The following is a 15,816-nucleotide window of genomic DNA, read 5'->3' on the forward strand; positions in this document are numbered from 1 at the left end:
CAGCTTCCTTTGTCTTGTTTCTTCGTCTTGTGTCTTTCATGCTTTGTTCTCTTCTCTAACCATACAAAACCTCCTACCCAGAGAATCCTTATTATGCTGGCAACTTGCTGGCTCCACTGAGGCTGCCAATTAGAACTCCCCATATACATTGCACTACACAATTATACAGCTCTTGTCCAATCCTGGGCGTGTTATTGTGAGCAGCATTCTCCTGTACATGAAGACATTCATTTCTTTAGGGTTATAATTCCTGCAGCTCTAGTTATGTCACAGTTCAAAACTAATGCAAGCTGCTTTTTTTGAAGCATGGCATTATTCCTACAGATTCTAACTCCCACAAACTAAATTAACACACTGTGGAAGAGCATAATCCTTACACCAGGCAGATTTCCTTTCTGAAAGGTCATTTGTGAACCAGATGGATTTTAATAACAACCTGGCAGTTTTATTCTAGGCTTTATTAAATTAACTGAATTCAAATGCTCCCACTGCCATGGCAGATTTAAATTCACTGTCACTGGATCATTGGGCCAGGCCTCTTGTATTACTCACCCAGTGACATAACCACTACGCTATTGTGTCCACCAATTATGACTTAATGAAGATATATGTGAAGTAATATATTTTGAGTGGAAAACAAGGAATGAGAGTATACATTTAATGGAAAAGCACAAGTGTGTGGATGAAAAGAAAATTCGGAGGGCCAAATACATTATTCTTTGAAAGTATGCAAGCAGATAGAGTACTGTGTGCAGTTTTTAGTATCTATACAAAGAATATTAAAGCCAATCAAATTCACCATGATGATACCAAAGGAGACAAATGATAGTTACAAGAAGAAACAAGATACTGGGACTATTTTGACTGGAATAGTTACAATCCCCATAGAGACCGAAAACTTTTAAAAATATATTTGAATTCCTAGTTCTGGTTTCACAGGTTTGAATCCTGCCATGGCAGCTGGGGGAATTTAAATTCAATTAATAAATCTGGAATTAAAAAACTAGCCTCAGTAATAGTGACCATGAAAATATTGTCATAAAAACCCATCTGGTTCACTAATGCCCTTTAGGGAAGGGAATAGGGTGCGGGGTCAGTAACATAAGCCAGGAAATTTCGGATGGTGGAGTTTCCCATCCCGCCATCCGAAGAGTCGGTGGTGAACACATCCCTGACGACACTGCCTTCCCCGCGGTCACTTCACACTCGAATGAGAATCGATTGGCTGCAGGCGGGACTTCTCCCCTCGCTCAGGAGGAAGTCCTGCCTTAGAGAGCTGCTGGCCAATCTGATTGGCCGGCAGCTCTCTAGACCATGCAGCGCCAGAAGCTGCCATGGACAGAAGTGGAACTTCATGAAGACGACAGAGCCTAAGTCCCAGGAGTGGATAGAAAGATACATTTTGGGGGCCTCAGGGCGGGGAGGGTAGGGAAGGCCTGGGGGATGGATAATGGGTGATTGGGATGTCGGGGGAGAGGCCATGGGGGAAGGGAGGTCCACTGGCCATTGGACCTTAAGGGGACGGGGCGGGGGGGGGGGGGGAGGCGTCCTGAATCTAGAAGGGGGCAAGGATGACAACAAACAAAGAGATACAGAATTCTGATAATAGGCAATAAAAACCTGATAATTTCTGGATCCCTGAGGATTCTAGGTTCTGGTAGTCCCAAATTAAAAACTAATGCGTTGAATAGAAGCTTTAAAATGTTTTAAAAGTAGTTTCACATTTATTTAACTTTAAAACAACAAAATGCATTAAAAATCAAATGACATGTGAAACAAACCATTTGGTATCAGTTAGTAAATTAAGTTTCATTCCATTTTATTTTATTTGCAATATAAAAGTTGAAAATGATGGGGCGCAATTTCCAATATTCCAACACATTTTTACTCATTAAAACAATTTTTTGCCAAAGTTAGCATTCATCAAAAATACACATAATGACATAAAGAAGTATTTTAATTCAATATTAAATTAACATAACCATAGATTTTCCACATATGCATATTGGGGAGGATTTTCCCCTTGTCGAGTGGGCGTGGCCAGCGTGCCCAGGAGCAGCCATGCAACAGTCCACCAACCGCGATTGGGCCCTGACCGTGATCTCACACTGGTTGGCCAATTAGCGGGCAGCCAGCATGAAACGCACGCTGATAACTTCAGTGGTGCTGGGGTGGGGGTGGGAGGAGCGTGAGCGCTGAAGTGTGCGCACGCGCAGAGGTGCGCTCAGTGAGAGCTCCCTGAAGGCACAGAGCTGCCTCAGGGAACTGAAGATTTTAATCTGAAAAATAAAGAATTCAAAAATAAGGAAATCATGTCCCCCCACACGTGACTCTGTCACATGAACGGGAACATGTGGAAAATGAGTTTTAAAAATCTTTATTGGTTTTTTATTTACTGTCCAAAACCTCATTCCCACCTGTGGATGAGGTTTCTTTAAAAATACAAAAGTCACCTGACCTATTCGTCCACTCGCCAACCAAACAGTTGGATGGGCAGCAAAAGATTAAATTTAATTAATTGATTAAAGCCCTTAATAGGCCTCTTAATTGTTAGCAGGCTCGCTGCCACCTCTCCCACACGCCAGCTGAGCAAAATATCGCAAGCGTGCACGATGACGTCAGGATGCCCACCCAACATCATCGTGCACTATTTCACTCCCATTCGGGTTGGGTGCACGCCCGCCTGCCATTTGACAAATTCTGCCCATGAGGTGCAGTGTAAATATCAAATTGTTAAAAACTATTTTGTAAACTAAATATGTCACATAGAAATACAATAAATAACATGTAGAAATGACAAGTACAAAAAAATAGAATTATATTAAATTATTTCAAACAGTGTATCTGTTGCAATAGCTCCTCAATACAATAGTATATAGAACCATTTAAAATAGCCATGCTGCAAGACCTTTTATAAGCTGTTTATTATGGTTTATTAGCTATTGAAGATTCAATAAATCAAGATTTTTGGTAGAGTTGTGTTCAATCAGTTAATGGCGAGGGGCTATCAGCTTTGTAAGGCATGTATCTAACAGCCCACCCATTGGTTGATTCTGGAAATCTGAAGTACTCGTTGTGCTCTGATGTTGAACAGAAAGTGAACGGGTCCAGAGAAGAAGTAAATAGATCCTGAAAAACAAAATATAAAAGATAACCCTCAACTCAAACCCTTAGTTCTACCCTTCTACCCAAATAATGCACAAGAAATAAAATGAATTGCTCCACTCCAGAGTTCCGAGTCAAAGTTCAACACAAATTGATCACATGAAGATCTTTCATTTTTGTAAAAGCCATAAAATTAAATGGTCAAAGAAATGTAGCATTTGCATCATCTGTGATGGGTGTACTGCACCATCATTGGCATCAAAGACCAATTTATTCCCACTTGACAACCCACACACTCAACGCACACATGCAAACACACATGTCCAGTAGGGATCACTAAATTGCCACTAGGAACAGAAATATTAATTGACTTTACTGTGCCTAAACCAGAGACATTGAACATAATTGTACTGCCTAATTGTATCGTCTAACCTAAGATGACATCCCTGTACAGGCCAGGGATCAAACAAGGAACTTCATGGTCTGTATGGCTCATGTACTTATTGTATTAACTTACTGAGCATTAAGCAGCCCTGTGCAGTATTTACTGAACAAAAAGAAAATGTGCATTTATTTCAATGCAAAGTCAGTTAAATGTTACCTTTGCATTGGAAAAGAGCACTTAAATACTTTGACTATCTCAATACTTCAATCATTGTTTGCTTTTTAAAATTTACCATGCTCTTCGAATGCTGCATCTACTCTTGGAGGAAGTCCTGGCCAGTCATCTGCTATCAGGCGTGGGAAACCTTCATCCATAGCTTGTTTTCCTTCATCATAACTGAAAGGATAAACACATACTTTATGTCAACAATGACATGTCAGTGATGAAAAATATTAACGTGAATCTTTATATAAAAAATGAACCATTACCTCCAGTACTCGTCTCCTGCGAAGAATAAAGTCTTTGAAGTTTCCCTGATATGAACAGCTGCATCTATTTTCCTGACTGATCTTGGAATACCAAATCGATAGATCTGCTTTGGGTAACCTGGCATGATATCATAGCCATTGATGGCCCAGTATTTATTCCCTATAGGGTTATAGAAATTACGTTACCATCTTTATATTAATAAATATGTTTTGTTCTTAGCCTCAGTGTCCCCTCATATGGGCACCATTTCTTAACTAAGATGCTGGACAGCCAACCTAGTTCCAATCCTCTCCTAATCTTGCGCTCACATTGATTTCTTTTTGCAACAGCTGCAGTTCTAGAGAGGTCCTTTTCTGTCTCTTCTTGGCTCTGCTTGATGAAACTCAGCCCACTGCACATAACATAACACATCACTACCGGCATAATCCTAAGGAAGATTATAGTTTCAAAAGCAAGTTGTCTTCAGTTTCAATCTTGAAATATGTGTGCTAAAAATGTGAATTTAACCCAAGTTCCAGAAAACCATGTTCCACTTCACTGTGGCATTGCTGTTACCAGCACTATGTTATCCCAGAAAATACCTCTGTTCTTTAGCACAAAAAGTAACAGTACTCAACCTTTAATAACAACAAGGAAATCCCTCTTCAGGTTTTCATACGCAGCATCAATCCCTGTGGGAATCTTTGGCCATAATGATTTAAGTAAAGTCAATGCAACCTCAGACAGTTGTGGATGTTTCCTCCAGAAAAACCTAATGAATAGCAAAGATTTATTGGAATATATCAAAAGTAAGCCACTGCTGAAATAAATTCTCAGCACATACCACCAAATAGTGTTTTCATGCTTAGTTTTCTGTAACACAACATTAGTAAATCGTTTTTCAAATAACATGCTTTTCTAGGTACATCACATGCCTGAAAATATTCCTTTGCCAAAAAAGCAGGTAGATTTCTGATTCCAGGGCTTTGTGAATACTATTCCTACAATACAATGGTGCTGACACTCATTGTCGCTCAAGCCCGTTGGGGCATCCTGAGATCATAAAAGACATGATATAAATGCAAGCTCTTGCTAAGTGTTTTTACTTCATAACCAGTCACTGGAACCTATCCCAGGTTAGCCAGGTTGGACTCATTCTTGTCACATCCAATGAAGCACTTTGATTTCAATCATCATCATCACTTCCATGGATCTCAATGGAGCAGAAACCTGACATGTGGAGAACTGCAGACAAAAGACCCCATACCTAACACTAGAAGGTAAAAAGACGGGAAGGTTTACCAAAAAAATACTGAAATACTTTTGTTAAAACATTTCCAATATGGAACTGTACTAATAAAAATGTTGTGCGATGTTCAACATATTTTATACCTGTCTTTGAAAAACATCATCTCTCCTCGAAGACTAGCAACTGCATCAAAGGACAAAGCAGGATCACACTTATCTGGTGTCTTTGATGGTGGTGGTCTGGGTTTTGGGTTGATTTCATCTGTTGCACCTTATGTGAAGTAACCACATATTATTAAACAATGTAGCAATACTATTCAAGGCAATGTCAGTAATCCCAGACTAGAGTCCAATTCTAATTAAAGTACATTAACTCTAAGATTTGCATTTCAATGCATCCTTCATGGAAGCTGAGTCTTTGATAAATGTCCTTTTTATTATTGCAATAAACCTGATATGTGCACGTTCCATTTCCTGAACAGTCAGGTTTGATGTCAAGAACCAAACAAAGAGCACGCAACATTTGAAATAGATTTCTGAGTCAGATTGTGGGTGCTACAATGTGGAAAACTGCAGATTTTTTATTTCTGAATTTAATTTCAGAATTGTAGCATCATTTAAATTATAAACAAGATAAAGGTACAAGCATTGAAAGATTGCTCCGAGTGTTTCAGCCCCATGTGCAATCAAAATGTCCAATCACAGTCAGTCAAACACAACACCAGTAAAATTTAATATTTTAATTTACAGCAATTAGCTTATTCTGAATAAATTGCTGTTTATAAAGCTAATTCATTCTTTATATGCAATAATGTCATATGATATTATGATATGGTCAGTAATTGTTTAGGAAGGAATATTTCTGCCTTTATCTGAGAATTAACCTACCATACAGAGCCTGGATTCCATTCACATCATCCTGAGAAAGGCTGAACTCATTCATACTTGTAAATGTATATGTGGGGTACATCAAAGCCCCAGGATCACGAGAGTGAGCGAGTCCCAGTGCATGGCCAAATTCATGGGCAGCCACAAGGAACAGGTTATATCCTAAATAAAACACAGTCACAAAGCAGCAAATGTTAAAACTCATTCCCCTTTGGTGCTTACTTAAAGTGATGATAAACCAATAGCTAAATATCTAAGTATTATTAATCTAATGGTATGTACAGGAATATAAACTGTTACTCTCGATGTCGTGTAAATGCTCTGTCCTTTATCTCAGATGTGAATGGTCCATACCTTAAATAACTTTAAACATTTTAAATATTTTCCCAAAATTTATTACCAAATGTAACTGGACAAATACTTAGAACTAGATATGAGTCACAGTGAAAAGCTATAACAAATTTATAATCGAATGACATTTCTTGGTGACATAAAATTAAATTGTAGTTCTTAAGGCTGCACTTATGTGGGCATCAGAGAATCTCACTTTAATATATCACAAGGGAAAAATACTCTCAAAATTAACATCACTAGCCAATAGCTACATGAATTGTTTTCCAACTAGAAACATCCTATTAGTTTGTTCACATTTTCTCCACTAATTAATAACATTGGTCAATTTTTGTACCATCTGATCCCATTGTCCAGGTTTCATCTTCATCAAAGTGAGTGTCTCCTCCAAGGCCTGCTGCAGGAGGAAAAGCGTGGGCCAGTAATCCATTAGCTCCATCAAATGGATAATTGTCCCCATGTTCTGGAAATAATAAAACAAAGAATCATCAAAGTGAATTCAGAATCTGTGAATGCTGACAATATGCAAATGTAACAAGTTAAGGTAAATAAACACAAAGTAACAAATTTGCATTGTTTATCTGTTTTCTTTCTGCCCAAAGGATGCTACCACAAATTTTACCTATCGAGCGACCATCTAGTTAAATGCACCACCCAAGTTACCAATCCTGCAGTGGAATGTCAAGTTCAATTGTCCACAATGAGGGAGCTGGCCCCTTAAACATGCTGTGGGAACCCCATGAGCAGCCCATTGCACCTCATTGCCTCTGAGCCAGTACTATATTGGTGACCTGGAGATTCATTTATTGGAATTGGAATAGGTTGCTTTTTTTTGAAAAATATACTTTTTCATAAAATATCTGGAAGAACATTCCAAAACATTTCAAGATCACCATCACAAAAATACAATCAGATTCAACTTTTACACATGGATCATGAGGTACATCAATACAATCAATGAATATTACAATAATTTCAATATGGTCATTACAGACAATCAGACAATGGTATTGGAGTTATCAACATACATCATGTTGCACTCTGAGGTGCTTCAATACATTTATAATACAATTAGTATTCAATACATACATTCATTTTGAGGTGTACAGCCCGAGGGGCTCTCAACAGTTCCCAGCCCCTCAGTGCACTGTGGCAGAAAGGTCTTAGACAGAGACCTTTCCCCACTGCGCCCTTGCGGCGGCTGCCCAAAGCTTTAGTGCATCCCTCAGCACATAGTCCGGGACTTTGGAATGTGCCAGTCTGCAACACTCGGTCGGGGACAACTCTTTGTGCTGAAAGACCAACAAGTTTCGGACCAAAGAGCATCTTTCACCAAGTTGAAGATCCTCCAGCTGCAGTTGATGTTTGTCTCGGTATGTGTACCTGGGAACAGCCCGTAGAGCAGAGTCCTGTGTCACAGAACTGCTCAGGATGAACCTCGACAGAAACTACTGTATCTCTCTCCAGACCTTCTTTGCAAAGGCACAATCCACAAGGAGGTGAACAATGGTCTCATCCACACCACAACCACTTCGAGGACAACGTAGAGGGGGTGAAACTCCTGGCATGTAGGAAGGATCTGACGGGGAGGGCCTTTCTCACCACCAGCCAAGCTACATCTTGGTGCTTGTTGGAAAGTTCTGGCGATGAGGCATTCTGCCAAATGACTTTGACAGTCTGCTCGGGGAACCATCCCACAGGATCCACCCTCTCCTTTTCCTGCAGGGCCTCTAAGACATTCCGTGCTGACCACTGCTTGATGGACTTGTGGTCAAAGGTGTTTCGCTGCATAAATTTTTCCACGAGGGACAGGTGGTATGGCACAGTCCAACTACTTGGAGCGTTCCGCGGCAGCGTGGCCAGACCCATCCTTCGCAACACCGGGGTCAGCTAGAACCTCAGCACATAGTGACACTTGATGTTTGCGTACCAATGGTCTATGCAAAGCCTGATGCAGCCACACACAAAGGTTGCTATCAGTATGAGGGCGATGTTGGGCATGTTTTTTTTCACCCCTTATCTAGAGGTTTGTACATCGCATCCCTGCGGACAAGATCCATTTTCGACCTCCAGATAAAGCGATAGATGGCTGGGGTGATCGCCATCGTGCAGGAGTATGGAATGGGCCAGATCTGCACCACGTACAGCAACAGCGAGAGTGCCTCACACCTGATGTCCAGGTTCTTACCCCCAGTGGAGAGGGACCATCACTCCTACATGCCCAATTTTCTTTGCACCATAGATACTCGCTCCATCCAGTTTCTAACGCATGCTTCAGTCCCTCCGAACCATATCCCCAGCACCTTCAGGCCGCCAGCCCTGACGGTGAAGGGGACAAAGGATCGGTCAGCCCAGTTCCCAAAGAACATGGCCTCGCTCATCCCATGATTTACCTTGGCTCTCGAGGCCAGTTCAAACTAGTCGCAGATGTGGATCAGTCTGCGCACCGACAGGGGATCCGAGCAGAAGACAGCGACATCGTCCATGTACAGGGAGGCTTTGACCTGAGTGCCTCCGCTGCCTGGGATCGTCACTCCTCTTATGCCTGGATCCTTCCTGATCGACTCAGCAAAGGCTTCTATGCAACACACAAACAAGACAGGGGAGAGAGGGCAGCCCTGCCTGACTCCAGAGTTAATAGGAAAGCTATCTGATTCCCACCCGTTGATTGAGACTGCGCTACTGATGTTAGTGTAGAGCAGTTGGATTCAATTGCAAATTCTCTCCCCAAACCCCATTTTGGAGAGCACATCCACCATGTAGGTGTGTGATATTCTGTCAAAGGCCTTCTCCTAATCCAGGCTGATGAGGCAGGTATCCACACCCCTGTCCTGCACATAGGCAATCGTATCCCTGAGCAGCACAAGGCTGTCAGAGATCTTCCTGCCCGGCACAGTGCAGGTCTGGTCAAGGTGGATTTGCTGATCCTCAAAATGTCGGACTGCGATGACTTTACTGAGCCATCTTCTTCCTTCAGGCTGCTGATCACAGAGATCTCTCTGTGTACCTTTTGGAAGAAGAAACGTGAGCATGTCTCATCCTGCTCCACGGAGTGGACTCTGGAACGGAAGATGATCCTGGAGGCCTCCGAGGCAAAGAGTGAGACTTGCTGGCTCTTCAGTTCTTGGAGTTCCTTTTTGACATTGACTCCCATCGACTGCAGCCGGTGCAGATTCTGCTTGTTTTTCTGGAGTCAGGACATTTCCCTCTGTTCCTTTCTAGCTTTCTGGGTGCCTTTGAGGATGAAAAACCTCTTGATGTTTCCCTTGATCGCTTCCCACCAGTGTGTCAGAGACTCAAAGAGGGATTTCACGGTTCTCCAACATTTGTAATCCCTCTTGAGCTCCTCAATGTTCTCTGGGGTCAGCAGTTGCACGTTTAGCTTCCACGCCCCCCTGCCCACCCTCTGGTCTTCCTCTAAGTGACAGTCAGCCAGTAGGAGGCAGTGGTCAGAGAAGAACACCAGCTTGACGTCGATGGATCTGACTGCAAACGCACGGGACACAAACAGGAAGTCTATCCTGGAACAGATGGACCCATCTGGCCACGACCAGGTGTATCTACACTGCGGTCCATCTGCAGGGTTGCTGAACACGTCGTGCAGTTTGGCATCCTTAACTGTTTCCATCAGGGATCTGGACATAGCGTCCAATCTGCTGTCGGCCCTGCCAGATCATCCAGCCGCATCGATGATGCAGTTGAAGTCACTGCCCAGAATGACCGGCCTGGAGGTCGCCAGCAGCAGTGGGAGCTGCTGGGAAACCTCCAGCCGCTCGGCCCCTTGTACACGTTAATTAACTGGAGTGGAGCGTTCTTGTACATTACGTCTGCTACGAGGAGGCGCCCGCCCACCACCTCCTTAACCTGGGAGACGGTGAAGTTGCCTCCCCGCAGCAGAATACCCAGGCCGGAGGAACAAGAGTCGTTTCCTCCCGACCAGATCGATGGCCCATGGGACCACCATCGTAACTATTGCCTGTAGGAGCTAAGGTGCGGTATCGCACACTCCTGCACTGACCTTGGCAAGGGAGTCCAAGGTCGCAACACATCGCATAGTAGATTTAATGCTACGCACATTTATGGATACAATTTTTACACCCATTTTAAAGCATTTAGTCTCTTACCAAACTGTTGTCTATGAGAGTCCCAGACCTTTAGTCTGCTCCTGCATACCCATAGTGTTCACAAATTGCCTCACTTTGGATGGACTGAGGAAATGGTCCTGAACCTCCCCATTGGAGATGTTCCACTCAGGTGGCATCTGGGGGTTCATGCAAGGAATGAGATTTGAAATGTCCTCTGTTGGAGAAGTCTCTCTGATCCTCTCCCCCTCTGGGGCGTTGCTGCTCCTGGCTTCCCGGAGCTGGGGTGCACTGAGCGCCTCACTGCTCCCAGATTCCTGGGGCTGGGGTGCGCTGAGCGCCTCACTGCTCCCAGATTCCTGGGGCTGGGGTGCGCTGGCCTCTTCGGGTTGTGGGCAAGGTTGGGGTGCGCTGCTCTCCTCATTGTCTCCAATGTTCTGGAGTTTGGGTGTCTTGTCCTCTAACTCCCTAGAGCTTTGTCGCTTCTTCTGTAAATGCCCCCCTTGCACTTCTTCATCTGAAGAGCAGCTGCCTTTGCCATCCATGTCGGATGGGAGACACCTCTTGCCACTTGTCTGGGAAGTGGCTTGGTCCCTTCTTAGCCCATTCTTCCTTTTGGCTCCCTTCAACAGCTGCCACTCCCCCTGCTGATTTTCTCCTACTTCCTCCTCCTCCATTGATTCACTCTCCTGAGGAGTGGGAGGTTCAGGGGGCAGTGTAGTTGATTGGCTGTCTGCTGCCTCAATCTTTTCCTACACCTTGTCTCTCTCTGTGTCCTCCTTTGTCCCGTTGTTCTCACAGGGGGCCTTGGTGGTTGGAGTGCTGCAAGTGTTCTTGGTAGTAGTGACACGAAGCATTTCATCTGCTTCCCCCTTATTGGCTTTGGCTGCCTGTGCATAAGTGAGGCAGAGTTTGGGGCAGGTCCTGTAGAGATGGCCTGCCTCGCCACACAGGTTGTAGCACTTAGTCTGTTTGCAGTCCTTTGTCTGGTGCCCTTCCTGTTTGCAGTTCTTGCAGAGGGCGGCGCTGCAGTTGGCCGCCACATGACCAGACTTGCTGCAGGAGCGACAAAGTTTGCGCTGCCCAGTGTAGACAAGGCTTCCCCCGATAGCGAAGCTGGAAGGAGGGTGGAAGATGGTTCCCTTACCATTGGTCTTGAGCATGACCTTAACCTGGCGTTTGCTTGTCCAAATCTTGAAGGCGTCTCTAACCTCGGTGCAGCTCCCAAACTTGTCGACGTACCTGTCGAGGAAGGTGAACACTTCGGTGACAGGGACGTGGGCGTTGTAGAGATGCACAGTTACCACACGGTCCCGTTGCAACGGCAGAGCAAAGAGCGGCTCCACCATCAGGATCTTCATCTCCGGCTGGTCTCTCTTCTCCTTGAACACCTTTAGGAACTTGACGCAGGCTGCCACACGCTTGAAAGTCACATCGAAAAATCCAGCGCTAGGTATGTCTTGCAGGGAGTAGATCTCCTCTGCTTCAAATCCACACGCCTTCAACAGGATCTGCTTGATGAAGAAGGCCTGGTCCATGGGTGCTCCTCCTTCGCTGTCCTTCACCGCCACCCGAATGGTGTTACATACTCCATAGTATGGGGCTTGACTGGTTATAGCCATCGCTTCACGACTACACTTTATCTTAGCCAAAAGGCCGAGAAGTCACCTACACAGATCAACATGTGCCCCCACACACACCCTGGGATACCCTCCTTCCCCAGTAAAGTCTTCACCCCGCTGCCTCTTCCTTTGCCTGAGGCCATTTCTCCCCCTTCCCCAAACCTGCAGATGTTGAAAAGCCACCCCCACGTTATGGCTGGTCTGGTAGGCAGAGACCTGCTCGTGAGTCCCCCTAAAAGTGATGTGATGCTATCTGCAAAGTCTGGCGCTGATGACTGTGAGTGCTGCCCAAAGCAAGGTAGGCAAACAAACCTCAAAGTCCTGAGTGAAGTGCAGCTCACCAGGTGCATGTCTCTTATGTACAGTTGTGAACCGATGTGCCTGGATGATTCAGCGTGGGGGGGATGATTCCAGTGAGCAGGGTTTATAATAATATGCAGATGTATTATAATTAAGTTCTTGATGTCCAATGGCAGAAAATGCAGCCCCACCATTGATGGGCAGAATGGACGATTGCAAACTGCTTTCATGATGTTGTGAAACTGATTTTTGCCCTTCTTGCCATATTATTCACTCACGCAGCCAAACATGCCTGCCACCAACGGACGCAAAAAAATTCTGCCCCATGTGTTTATGTGAAAAACATTTATTTGAGCCATGCATCCTAATTTCGCTTCAATGTTTTACTCACATGCATCTCTTAATTCTCTCTCCTGATTTAATTACTTCACATCTTTTGGTTTTCCCTTTGCCTGTAGTGCCTAACACAATTTCTGACTGTTACTCCACTGTCTTTTCTTTACTTTGTTTTTTGACTATTATTTGTTACCATTTCCACTTGATCTCTCCCTCCATTTAAAGTCCTTAGTTTAAAGAGCTTCTGACCATCCTATTTATCCTTTCCTCTAGGACCTGGTCACAGCCTGCTCTCAGCCTAGTTCAGGTAGAGCTGGTCCCAATGGTACATTTCTTCCCAATCCCAGTATGGGTGCCAGTTCACACACTACTCCTTCAGCAATATGTTCACCTCCTTAATCAATGTATCCCTAATGTGAATCTGGACGTAGGTTGGGTAAAATTCTAAAGGTTATAACCCTTGAGGTTTTGTTCTTTCATTTGGTTCCTAGTTCTCTCCAAACAGAGAATCTCTTGCATTCTCTTCCCAATATTGTTGGTCCCAGCATGGACGACAATGACTGCATGCTCTCCCTCCCTCTTCCCTCAAAGGTCTTGAACAAATTGGAAATCTAATCCCAGCAAAAATTGATTAAATGCATTTTCAGAATATTACTAGATCTACTGTGTGTGTTCACTTTCATTCTTACTAAATTGTGAATGGCCTACAATATCAAACAACCATTAAACCATCGTGACTAATAAACTAATAAACAGTATAAATAGAATTCCAGTGGAATACTGCATTCATAGTTTGTTCTTTTGCTGTAAGTTTGTTCACAAAGTAACAAGAGATCTTGATTCCTAAGTTTACACTGAAACCAGCAATAGTGTGAATGATTGTTTTTGGTACCTCGAGCCCCAAATGAGATCATGATATCAGCTTCTCCTTCAAAGATTCTTCTAAACTTCAAAGGTGTGATGTCACTCCAAACCTTCAAAGCTTGCGAAATCGCTGTATCCACATCAGTAGATGGAATATCCGGTGTATAGTTTAAAATTCTTTATTGAAGAAAACAGAAAGTAAGATTTTGCACGAAATGTAATGGACTAAATCTTGCTGGAGCAGGACATCTCGCAAAGCTTGTCATTAGTTAGACTTTTTCCAGCATATTTCAGCTCAGGAATTTCTTATGCTGTTGGAAATGATAATTCCACAGTGAAGGCAGTGGGGAATCTGGGACCTCAGTGAACAGACAGACCAACAAATCCATCCCCATTACCAATGAGTTTTAGGATTGAGAAAGGGACAGAGGAACGGAGGAGAAGGACAATGAATTGGAGTCAAATCGGGTACAGGAAATAAATAAAGGAAGGAAAATAGGGTTGGATTAAGAGAGAGAGAGAGAGAGAGAGAAACAAAGGGATTGTATGAATTTAAAAAGGAAAAATACATTTAGCATTTTTAAATCTATAAGTAGAATTTACTGCTGGGGTGAATGAGGCTGAATAGTTTCAATTGTTCCTTTCTAGGGATACAGATGATTGGCACTGAATTAACAATGAACAGGATACTTAAACTCTTAATTACCAGCCTTAAACTTTAATGGACAATTCATCTGCAAAGTCCAGCAAATTCATTAAAATAATGATGAGGCAAATGGCGAAGTACTGAGAATCAAGCATCAAGTTCAGGAGGTTCGCAACTCAAAATCTCTTCATCCCCTGAACTTGCTGACCGATTTGTGAATTAATAACAGCATACATCGTTAACACACTTTTACTTTTCCAGCAAAATTTCGCCCAATCAACTGCGGAAATGATGTTATGAAATACCGTGGACAATACTACCTGTATGTTATTTTGTTCTTTTTCCATTTCATCATTCCTGGAAAGTGATTATATTCAGCAACATCAGGGACTCCACATCGAGGTTTCTCCATTACTTCCAAAGTTGCAGAATCCAGATTTCCAGTTACCTCAAGGCCAAAGAATTCTTGCATTTTCCTAATCTTGTTGGATAGGAAACTCTTTGATACAAATTTTCTGGTCTTTCTCGCAAACTCTGGTGAACTGTCTTCAAGCATGTAAAGCCGGTTCAAATAAGCCTTTGAGAAAAAATGTATTAATGTTATTAATCTTGATTTTGTCTGTGAAAGAAGAAAGATTAATCTGTTTAAATTAATTTAACTGTTTCTTTGTTGTTGTTGCATTCAGCACAGTACCTCTGCAAACTGCAAGTCCTCATTTTTCTCTATTTCTGAAAGCAGTGGAACAGCAGAAGAAAATGTTACATAAAGTAGAACAAACAAAAAGGAAAAGCAAAGACACGTCATCTTTCTGTTCTCAACTGAAGATTGAGAGAGTAACTTCTGCTTCTGATTCTGTCCTTGAGCCTTTTATATTATGTATCATCCCACATTCTGTTAACTACAGAATGATTCAGATTTGAGTAAGGGCTAAAACCACAACTAGGCAAAGCCAGGAAGTCCATTAAAGGACGTGCTTCTCTTATCTCATCCAGTATTTGCAATTCCTTGAGGCTAGTTTAAAAATATACCTAACAAGAAGCAGTTTAAATCCATGTTCAAATTATCCAATGTCAGTAAAATCAATATAAATTTGATACATAGTTTGATACCAAGATAAATATTGCCTTGTCCAACCCATTTCCTGTACTTTTGCCCTTGCCCCTTCCCATCCCTCCCAGAAAAATGATAGGGTTCCCCTTGTCCTCACTTGCCACCAGCCACCAGCAAACACAATCCCCCCTCCCCTGACAGCATCCCAAAGGGACCTTTCCCACCATGACACTCTGGGCCACTCCTCAATCATCCCCCAACACCTTGTCCACTTCCCACAGTTCCTTTTCATGCAATCACCACACCTGCCCTTTTACCTCTTTTCTCCTCACCATCCAAAGTTCCAAACATGCCTTCCAGGTGAAGCAGTGATTTACTTGTACTTCTTTTAATTTAGTGTACTACACTCGCTGCTCAAATTGGGCTCTCCTCTACACTGGGAGAGCAAACACAGATTGAGTTACTGCTTT

At 43.1% G+C, this 15,816-nt stretch overlaps 1 protein-coding gene across 1 annotated transcript; it reads right to left on the bottom strand.

Moving 5' to 3' along the window:
• Positions 1-3,028: 3,028 nt before the first annotated feature.
• Positions 3,029-14,815, bottom strand: LOC121284099 (collagenase 3-like). Its single transcript, XM_041199179.1, has 9 exons — positions 14,616-14,815; positions 13,678-13,826; positions 6,783-6,908; positions 6,095-6,256; positions 5,351-5,477; positions 4,597-4,730; positions 3,979-4,138; positions 3,783-3,886; positions 3,029-3,129 (listed from the first exon to the last, which is right to left on the bottom strand). The coding sequence occupies exons 1-9, from the start codon at positions 14,765-14,767 to the stop codon at positions 3,029-3,031; spliced, it is 1,215 nt and encodes a 404-aa protein (XP_041055113.1). The 5' UTR covers positions 14,768-14,815.
• Between the last annotated feature and the right edge of the window lie 1,001 nt (positions 14,816-15,816).

Source organism: Carcharodon carcharias, chromosome 11 (genome assembly GCF_017639515.1).
Source record: "Carcharodon carcharias isolate sCarCar2 chromosome 11, sCarCar2.pri, whole genome shotgun sequence".
Lineage (NCBI taxonomy): Eukaryota > Metazoa > Chordata > Chondrichthyes > Lamniformes > Lamnidae > Carcharodon > Carcharodon carcharias.

Coding starts and splice junctions, on each gene's coding strand:
- LOC121284099 (XM_041199179.1), bottom strand. CDS start 14,767: ATGCAAGAATTCTTTGGCCTTGAGGTAACTGGAAATCTGGATTCTGCA. Junction 6,257..6,782: donor CTGGACAATGGGATCAGATG/GTACAAAAATTG, acceptor TGTTTTATTTAG/GATATAACCTGTTCCTTGTG. Junction 3,887..3,978: donor GCAGGAGACGAGTACTGGAG/GTAATGGTTCAT, acceptor TTATCCTTTCAG/TTATGATGAAGGAAAACAAG.